Source organism: Hyla sarda, chromosome 4, assembly GCF_029499605.1.
Source record: "Hyla sarda isolate aHylSar1 chromosome 4, aHylSar1.hap1, whole genome shotgun sequence".
Lineage (NCBI taxonomy): Eukaryota > Metazoa > Chordata > Amphibia > Anura > Hylidae > Hyla > Hyla sarda.
In genome coordinates this window covers 10,325,239-10,335,233 of record NC_079192.1, presented here as the reverse complement: position 1 = coordinate 10,335,233, position 9,995 = coordinate 10,325,239, and the positions used below count along the sequence as shown (strand labels likewise).

Below are 9,995 nucleotides of genomic sequence, written 5' to 3'. Positions count from 1 at the left end.
AGGAGGTCGGGATAGGAGGTCAGGATAGGAGGTCGGGATATGAGGTCGGGATAGGAGGTCGAGATAGGAGGTCGAGATAGGAGGTCGGGATAGGAGGTCGGGATAGGAGGTCGAGATAGGAGGTCGGGATAGGAGGTCGGGATAGGAGGACGGGATAGTAGGACGGGATATGAGGTCGGGATAGGAGGCCGGGATAGGAGGACGGGATAGGAGGCCGGGATATGAGGATGGGATAGGAGGACGGGATAGGAGGTCGGGATAGGAGGTCGGGATAGGAGGTCGAAATAGGAGGACGGAATAGGAGGTCAGGATAGAAGGTCGAGATAGGAAGTCGAGATAGGTGGTCGGGAGAGATGGACGGGATAGGAGGATGGGATAGGAGGTCGGGATAGGAGGATGGGATAGGAGGTCGGGATAGGAGGTTGAGATAGGAGGTCGAGATAGGAGGTCGGGATAGGAGGACGGGATAGGAGGACGGGCTAGGAGGTCGGGATAGGAGGTCGGGATAGGAGGTTGGGATAGGAGGTCGGGATAGGAGGTCGAAATAGGAGGACGGAATAGGAGGTCAGGATAGAAGGTCGAGATAGGAGGTCGAGATAGGTGGTCGGGATAGATGGACGGGACAGGAGGATGGGATAGGAGGTCGGGATAGGAGGTCGAGATAGGAGGTCGAGATAGGAGGTCGGGATAGGAGGACGGGATAGGAGGACGGGATAGGAGGTCGGGATAAGAGGTTGGGATAGGAGGTCGGGATAGGAGGTCGGGATAGGAGGTCGGCATCGGAGGTCGTGATATGGGGTTGGGATATGACAACAATATATGAGGACGGGATATGAAGTCAAAAGCTTCCTCCTTTGTTTATTTTCCTCCCCAACAAGGATTAGGAAGGAAAAACCGGGCAACGCCCTGTACTCAGCTAGTTTCTTATAAAAATAGAGATGTACTGCATTCTTCATAAAGTTTTTAGTAAGTACTGGAGAAACCCTTTCGTCATAGCTGCTTAGCTGATTGTGAGAAATCTTGTTGTGCCCTTAGCAGACGAAGTGCCGAGAGCATGCAAAAGTCTGTCGCCACCCACATCCCCCCGCACGCTAGGTCTCCTCTCACCTGCTGTACCTGTCTGCACATTTTAAAACCTTAAAAACATTTTTAAAAAAATAAAGAAGAAGGTGAATAAAGAACATGTGGTGAGTACTGTTACGCCGAGCGCTCCGGGTCCCTGCTCCTCCCCGGAGCGCTCGCGGCGTTCCTCTCTCTGCAGCGCCCCGGTCAGACCCGCTGATCGGGAGCGCTGCACTGACACTCGCCCGCTCGCGAATCGCATCCCAAGTCACTCACCTGTTCCGGCCCCCGGCTGTCATGTCCTGGCGTGTGCGGCTCCGCTCCTTAGGGCGCGCGCGCGCCAGCTCTCTAAGATTTAAAGGGCAAGTGCACCAATGATTGGTGCCTGGCCCAATCAGCCTAATTAGCTTCCACCTGCTCCCTGTGTATATTACCTCACTTCCCCTGCACTTCCTTGCCGGATCTTGTTGCCTTGTGCCAGTGAAAGCGTTTAGTGTTGTCCAAAGCCTGTGTTCCAGACCTTCTGCTATTCCTATTTGACTACGAACCTTGCCGCCTGCCCCGACCTTCTGCTACGTCTGACCTTGCCTCTGCCTAGTCCTTCTGTCCCATGCCTTCTCAGCAGTCAGCGAGGTTGAGCCGTTGCCGGTGGATACGACCTGGTTGCTACCGCTGCAGCAAGACCATCCCGCTTTGCGGCGGGCTCTGGTGAATACCAGTAGCAACTTAGAACCGGTCCACCGACACGGTCCACGCCAATCCCTCGCTGACACAGAGGATCCACATCCAGCCTGCCGAATCGTGACAGTAGATCCGGCCATGGATCCCGCTGAAGTCCCGCTGCCAGTTGTCGCCGACCTCACCACGGTGGTCGCCCAGCAGTCGCAACAGATAGCGCAATAAGGCCACCAGCTATCCCAACTGACCGTGATGCTACAGCAGCTATTACCACAGCTCCAGCAAGCTTCTCCTCCGCCAGCTCCTGCACCTCCTCCGCAGCGAGTGGCCGCTTACAGCCTTCGATTATCCTTGCCGGATAAATTTGATGGGGACTCTAAGTTTTGCCGTGGTTTCCTTTCGCAATGTTCCCTGCACTTGGAGATGATGTCGGACCAGTTTCCTACTGAAAGGTCTAAGGTGGCTTTCGTAGTCAGTACTGCATTATTTTCCACTTCTCTTGTCCATTGGATGTATTTTGCTACTGTATAGAACGCATTGCACCACCGAGTTCCGTGCGGATGGACAGGTACATTACACCACTCATATAGCTACTACGTTACCAAGTCCGATATTGCTGCTGATGTACTTCTACTAATATAATTTATGAGGGACTTCAAGAGTTGGTTACCCATGGTTTAGGATGCATTATAGGACTTCATTTTTTTTCGTTCTTTTGATGGCACAACACTCAGAAAGGCGCATCTAGGGAGTTCTCCCTAACATGGCAGACAAGCTGGCATTGATCTGACCATAGGCCTGAAATTGATCTTTGAAAAACAGAAGGGCCCTTGTTTAACTCCATCCTTTCTTTAAAATATTCTCCTTCTTGGAGGTTAAGACAATGTAGAAAAAAAGTAAAATAGCGGTACTGGAAAATGAATTAAGAACAGATTTGACAGTACATGTGACACTGACTGTAGCTGTCTGAACTATGAATGACTCTTCCAAAGGCAAGACCTGACTATTCTGTAACAGACTTAAAGGGATACTTTGCTGCTCAGCATTTGGAACAAACTGCAGCAGCATGGGACATCGCTCCATCAAGGGAACTATCATACCCTGGTTCAGCGCTGTTTTCACAAAATATCTTCATCAAATACCACTAACAAGAGACTGATGAATCACAATCCCTCCGCTATTGGCTGTTTTATATCTACACCTTTAATAGATGTGCCACTGATCAGTCTATCATCCCCTATCGTCACTCTGTCTAGAAATCTGTGATCTCATAATTGACATCTTGGAGGTCTTGTTTGTCTGTCATTCCTCATACCAAATATTTAACTTGGTGCGGCTTTCATCATTAACAAATTCAAAATATGCGACCATGCATTAAACATCCTATGAAGCTATCATCATATACTTAGTGGATGTATATTCTTTGCTTAAATATTGTCTTTAGATACAACTGTTACTTTAATATACTCACCAACTCCCTATGACAGACCTCTGACTAAGACTGACACAGATTTCTTTGCTCTATCTAAGACGCCTGCCTACTTCACTCTGTATCACTTTATTAAATAATATTATTGTGTTGTGGGATTTTTCAAAACTGTCAGGACCACGCCCCTTTTGGCGAGACCACGCCCACTTTATACCGTGGTCACGCCCCCTTGTCGTGTTTTTCTTGTAAAATGGAGGGTTTTGTTTTTTTTGTCGCAAATTGTGCCGCAAGGGACGTGCGACACAATTTGGGCGCAAAACCCGACAAAAAAGAGTCGGGATCAGGTTAGTAAATAAACCCCCTTATGTATAATATGTTTTTTGTGGTTCTCTTATCCCTGATGAGCCCCCAACATTATTAAGGGGCGAAACTCGTAGGCTAAACAGACCTACCACAATAATTGTGTACACTGTACCAATTTTAATATATTCTCTCTCCCCATTTCCACACCTTAAGCAGGAGATTGGTTGTTAGGGACTATTAGAATAGGGCCTCACCTTTTACCCATTCTTATGCCCCCTTTGTGTATATGTGTGTACCTCTTTTTATTTTTTTTCTAAATTAGTAAAAGTAATGTTTTAATATAGCCTCATTGGTGTTAAAATAAGTGATTTTCTACATATAATATTGTAGATGATTTACCAGACAACCCACTTATGAAGTGTTTCCTGTACGGCTTTTTTAATGTCTTTATTCCTCAGACTGTATATAAGAGGGTTGACCAAAGGAGTAAACACAGTATATAAAAGGGAGAGGATTTTACTCATGGTCAGTGTTCGGCCTTTCGTTGGGACAATATAAACACTGAACAACGTCCCATAGAATATGGAGACCACAATGAGGTGGGAGCTACAGGTGGAGAAGGCTTTCTGTCTACCGGTATTGGATGGAATCCTTAGGATTGTTAGAGCAATATAAGTATAAGACATTACAATGATGGTGGTTGGGATGAAGACATCTGGAATACTTAATACATAAATCTCCAAGTGGACAATGATGGGGTCAGAACAGGAAAGTTCTAGTAGGGGAACAAAGTCACAGAATAAATGGTCAATGACATTAGGACCACAGAAGTTTAGCTTTGCTGTTGATATGATGCAAATCAAAGAACCAAAAAATCCAATGAACCAACAGATGACGGTCAGTATAACACAATGTCCACTTGTCATGATAGAGGAGTAACGGAGAGGATTACAGATGGCCACATATCTGTCATAAGACATCAAAGCGAGGAGAAGACATTCACATCCTTCTAAGGTGCTGAAGAAATAAAACTGAGTCATACAACCAATAAAATTCATGGTCCCCCCATTATTCAGGAGGATGTGGAGCATGTTGGGGACAATATCTGTGGATAACAAGAGGTCACTGATGGACAGATGTGAGATGAAGAAGTACATTGGGGTGTGGAGGTTCTTGCTGGTGGACACCAGGGTGATGATCAGAAGATTCCCACATATTGTCAGACAATATACCACAAGGAACAGACAGAACAGGAAAAGTCTTAAACCCCAACTGACCTGAAATCCTAAGAGAAGGAACTCTGTGACCTCCGTCCTGTTGTTCTCCTGTATGTAGATCTGGGCAGTAGGTATAATGTGTGTTATAAATCCAAAAGAAATGGCTCTAATAATAAGACACAAGACTTAGAATGACCTCAATATATGACCAATGGAGAAATGTTATAACATATATTACCTACTATACTGTAACTTTATCTTACAGTGAAATTACTCCCCATACAATGTAGTTGAAAATATTGGTAACATATAAGTAATGGGAGATTCTGTAAATAAAGAGGAGATAATTTTCCAAAATGTGTTTTGGGTCCAAATTGTTAGAATCCACTGTTGAATTTATATTGGATTCACTTAGTGTACGGGAACAGAGACCCTTATAATTGCCAGGTCCCTGTTCCTTTAGGTTCTTTTGTACAGTACATTACATTGATTTCATAGCATTCAAAGCAAGAATGAGAAGGTAACCTTAACCAAATCACCAAAAAATTGGATTCATAGAAATCTGAATTTTTTGGGAAATTTTTATTCACTTTGATATGTTTAAAATTAGTTCATTCATCTCTATAAATAGATTCTAGGTATAAATTGCTTAACTAAAAAATAACATCTAAACTAAAGAGTTGATCTACAAAACATAAAATAGAATAAATACTAAACACACTGTGGGGCACACCGAGCAGGTTAGGGGGCCTCAGACCTTGTGATTGAGTTTCGCCTAAGGCCTCAAAAAGTCTACAGCCGCCTCTGTTGTTGTTTTCAGTGATAAAGTATGGAGTAAACATGAAGCCGCCCTATAAAACCGGGCTAACAGGAATTAAGAAGAATACAGCCCGGGGACCGAACACCTGTACCGGAGCTCCGGGGGCTCGTTGGGAGGTAAGATAAAGTGTGTTTTCTTTTATTTTGCAGCCCGGACGGGATAAAATGAAAAAAGTGTGCACCGGACTACTTCTTTAATACTGACAGTTATACTATGTACTGCAGTATAGTATAAAAAGTAAAAGGAATAAAAATAAAATAGTTTTCAATAAATAAAGAAAGTGTAAAAAAAATTAATAAAAATAGAAGGAATTTCCTTTTCCCAATAGAATTTAAAAAAAAGTATTACCACATTTGAAACAACTTGTACTATAAAACGATAATATTATTTATCCCGCATGGTGAATTCCTTACAAAACAACAACAAAAATGTACAGGAATCGTTAATTTTGGTCCATAAAGTTTTAATAAAAATGATCAAAAGCTACAGCTGGGGTCAGTCGAATAAAAAAAGGTATGGCCATGAGAACATGGCAACACATAAAAAGGAAAGATAAAAGGATTTTGGTGTGAAAAGATATATAAAAGTGATATAATTTGGGTATTGCCACAATCGTTCCGACCCACAGAATGAAGATAACATTATTTTTGCTGCACAGTGCATGCCATAAAAAATAAAATGCTGTGTGGGTATATAACATTAAAAAGAAGAAAATGACAACTAAACCAAAATAGCATGAAAAATTTAAAAACAGCCTCAGTCCAGAATGACAAAATATGCTCTAAAAGTCCAGTCCTGGAGGGATTAAAGATTATCTGTCTTTTCCTTCCCTTCCCTCTTCTATATCTCACTTTATCATTATTTTCAGTTATACCAAACAATAAAAGATTTGATCCCAGGAGGATGGATGCGACACATAAAAAAACTTAACAAAACAAAAAATATTTTAGCTGGAGATTTCTCCTACCTGACTTCCTAAGATAAATTAACCTTTTAGGTTCCATCATTTGTCATTATTGTTTGCACGGATCCGTTCAGGACAAGCTCCCTCTTATATAAGGCCACCACTACCAGTTATCGCACCCGACCACCCATATATCATAGATAACATTGCGTGATCCTTACTCAAGCCAGCATCCATATCATCCCATCTATCATGACTTGGCCTAGATACAGATTCCTCAATGTCATTCTCCTTTAATCATTCTAACATTCATCGAGAGAGAAAAGAAAAGAGAAGATGATATAATGTTGTATTATTGTCACTGACATCAGATATTTCTTTATTCTTCATTTTCAGATGAATATCTCGTCTCTCTTCTCTTTGCTCTCTGTGGGGATGGAGGACAATGTTACACAGGAGCAGCATCAGATTCTATGACCCCCAGACCCCTGAATATGAAGCATTACCTGCCGATATTTATCTACAAGATGAAGACAACGGACCATATAGAAGAACCCCCTGGAGATATCTCTGCTATCGTCTGATGAGTCTACAGGGTTCTGGTCTATAGAGAAATAAAGAAATAAATCTGTAATTCATTACCAGGCCCTGAGAATACAGCTAATTTATTTATTAGAATATACAACACATTACAATATACATGGATTCTTATAGAAATGAAAAAGTTTCTTTTTTCGGCATTACTGAGGAGTAGATTGAAGCTAATTTTTAAAAAGTTCAACTCAAATTTTTAAAAAGTTCAAAGTTCAACATTGGTTCGATTCGGCACAGTTCGACACAAACCGGCAAAGAAATAAGGTTTAAAAATGTGCATAACACTGCCTAACAGCTATAAAGCCCTGTATAACACTGCTAGGAATGTATTCAAGTAGTTTTAAAGTGTAAAAACACTTTAGGCTCAGTTATGGCAACATGCGGTAACCCATGGTAAATAGTAGCTTATTTAATTCACACACAAAAAAAAAGCGGCATTAAATAACCCTGGTTGTTGGCAGATTCATGCCGGTGTTAAAATGCACACAAAGGTATCAGAAACCACAGTGGCGTTTTGTTTAGCAACAGGATTGCTATACAAAAATAGTGAAGAAGAAATAGCTTTTGTATGAAAGGCCAAATAAGTTATCCCTCTTTTGGGGGATCATGGGTTGTGTATGTGTTAGCCTGACTGGTAGTAGCATCAGAAAGGGTGTACTGGTGAAATCCGAAGTATCCAGTGTACAGCAGGAGGTGGAAGTCTGATGGTATCCAGCAGAGATGATAGACATGTGGAAAGTGTAGTAGCAAGCCTACAGCAGGAAATGAAGGACTGGTGGGAGTTTTAGTGGCCAGCATACAGTGCTGTCTAATCTGTGGCATCTGGCACATGAAATTTAAAATCCTCACTGATTCATTTTAACAACAAGAGTTTTCTGGCAAACAATCTTGACACGGGCTCTTCTTCCTCCTACTGAGAAGACCTTGAACCAGTCAACCAGTCCACAAGGTTGTGCTATGCTCTTAAACCACACAACTCCTGAGAAGACAATAAGAACTTTTGCTTGTTGATGTGGCTGCTGCTACTACCACCAGGCACCTGGCTTCTGCTGCTACCTGTACTGGTGCTGGTTTGGCCATGTCTACCATGAAAGGGCCAACTAGGAGCATGGGCAGCGCTTAGTGATGTAACTGTTAATGCTTCTCTGCTGGGTCTCGCTGCTAGAAAACAGCAGCAGTAACGTCAACAAGCTCCACCCATGCCCCGAGTAAGCCCCGAAACAGAAGATACAGCAGAAGATTGAGGGAGAACCAGAGCACGGAACAGAACCAGGTAAATTTTGCTGTCATCATTGTCACCTGCACTACCTGTCTGTTCAAACAGGTTAGTGTAGGTGACACTGATGACAGATTTCCTTTAAATTGTCATGTTACACCCAGGTAGGAATAATGTGTGTGCGACTGAACCCAGAAAATACATGTACATCAGCTTTAGATGGCTATGCTGTGTTCATGGCACATTTAATACGTATTGTCAAAATACAGGACAGTCCTCGGCTTTGCTCAGTATTAAAAATATTTGTATGTGATGCGTGTTATGGGCTGGAACACTGCTGACTGGGATTTGTAGTGAACGAACAGACTTCTGCAGGTAGAGACAGGACAGGAGGTCCCTGAGATCGACCCACAGATTAATGCTGTGCTCAGCTTGCTCTTGAATTGTATATATTAGAGTTTGCGCTCAGCTTGTTTTGGAATTGTGAAATTATATAGGTTAGAATATGAGAAGTTTTTCTGGCTTCTGCAGTGCTTGTTCTCTCTTTCACTGTCTCTCTCCGGAATGGCGGCTGCATACAATACATAGAGCTTTACTAGTGTCTAAAACCCCATCCCCTTAATATTCAAACTTAAAACATTTCCTATAACGTCTTGAAGTTGGCCTTTCCTGTTTAACTGTTTCATAGCCAATGGTGAGTGACCTCCGTGGTGCCTACACAGGGATGGATTAAGAGCATCATGGGCCTTGTGCTGAAGATTGTGATGGGCCTTTTTATTGAACTATATAAAATGAAAACGCAACACAAAGCAATTTTGTCACGTTTTATGCACATTAAATTACCAGGATAGCTGAATATATGTTAGTGTATGGAAACTTTGCATATATTTATAGAATCTGTTCTTTAGCTAAAAAAAAAAAAAAAAACTCACCTTTATGGGGGTCCGGAGTATCAAAGAGGCGTGGTAGAGGGTCTGCTATGCCCCCCAGACCGTAACACCTATCCGTCACATCCGCTGCTTCTTTGGTTAACACGCAGGGCTTGTTTGCCAGCGACATGTTGACATCCTGTGCATGCGCCATGAATAGGGATTGTGGTTCACAAGTGGTAGGTCTACAAGTGGTAGGTCTGAGTACAAACCTGTCAGACTGTTCATCCATCACAATCCCAATCACAGCACATAGGGGATGCGTGTGTCACAGAAGGTGCGGAGTAGTGTTGCAGCCCTGTAGCCACTCCTCTTTCACACTCAATGCACCCCTAAAAAATGTTATTTTTGTTTAGTGAAATAAAGGATCAAACAACACCTATGAAGATCTGCAAAGTATCCATACACCAACATCTTTTTTGGCTATGCTAGCATAAGGCTTTTTTCACACAGCTGTTAGGACACTGCAGTATGACGGCCCCCGGGGGAATAGCTGGAGAAAAATTACTTCTTGTGCCGTCTTTTTCTCCTGCTAGTCCTGCTACAAAATAACGGCGCCCTAATGACCCCATTATAGTAAATAGCAAGGTGACAATTTCTCACCTAACTTTTTCATGCTCCTGAATGGCATATCTGCTTTTCAAAGCTCAGCTATAATAGACATATCTGCCTACAACATATAGTCAAAGCTGTCTATAATAGCTGAGCTATGATAAGCAGATATGCCATTCAGGAGCATGAAAAAGCTATATGAGAAATTGTCATCTAGCTTTTCTAGGCTCCTGAATGGAATATCTGCTTATCATAGCATAGACAGCTTTGACTGTATATTATAGGCAAATC

General features: G+C 42.6%; 1 protein-coding gene across 1 annotated transcript; it reads right to left on the bottom strand.

The window, feature by feature from the left end:
- Positions 1-3,867: 3,867 nt before the first annotated feature.
- On the bottom strand, positions 3,868-9,282 carry LOC130367242 (olfactory receptor 1020-like). Its single transcript, XM_056569648.1, has 5 exons — positions 9,156-9,282; positions 6,920-7,017; positions 5,411-5,540; positions 5,175-5,214; positions 3,868-4,855 (listed from the first exon to the last, which is right to left on the bottom strand). Exons 1-5 carry the CDS (start codon positions 9,280-9,282, stop codon positions 3,868-3,870), a joined length of 1,383 nt encoding a protein of 460 aa, XP_056425623.1.
- Between the last annotated feature and the right edge of the window lie 713 nt (positions 9,283-9,995).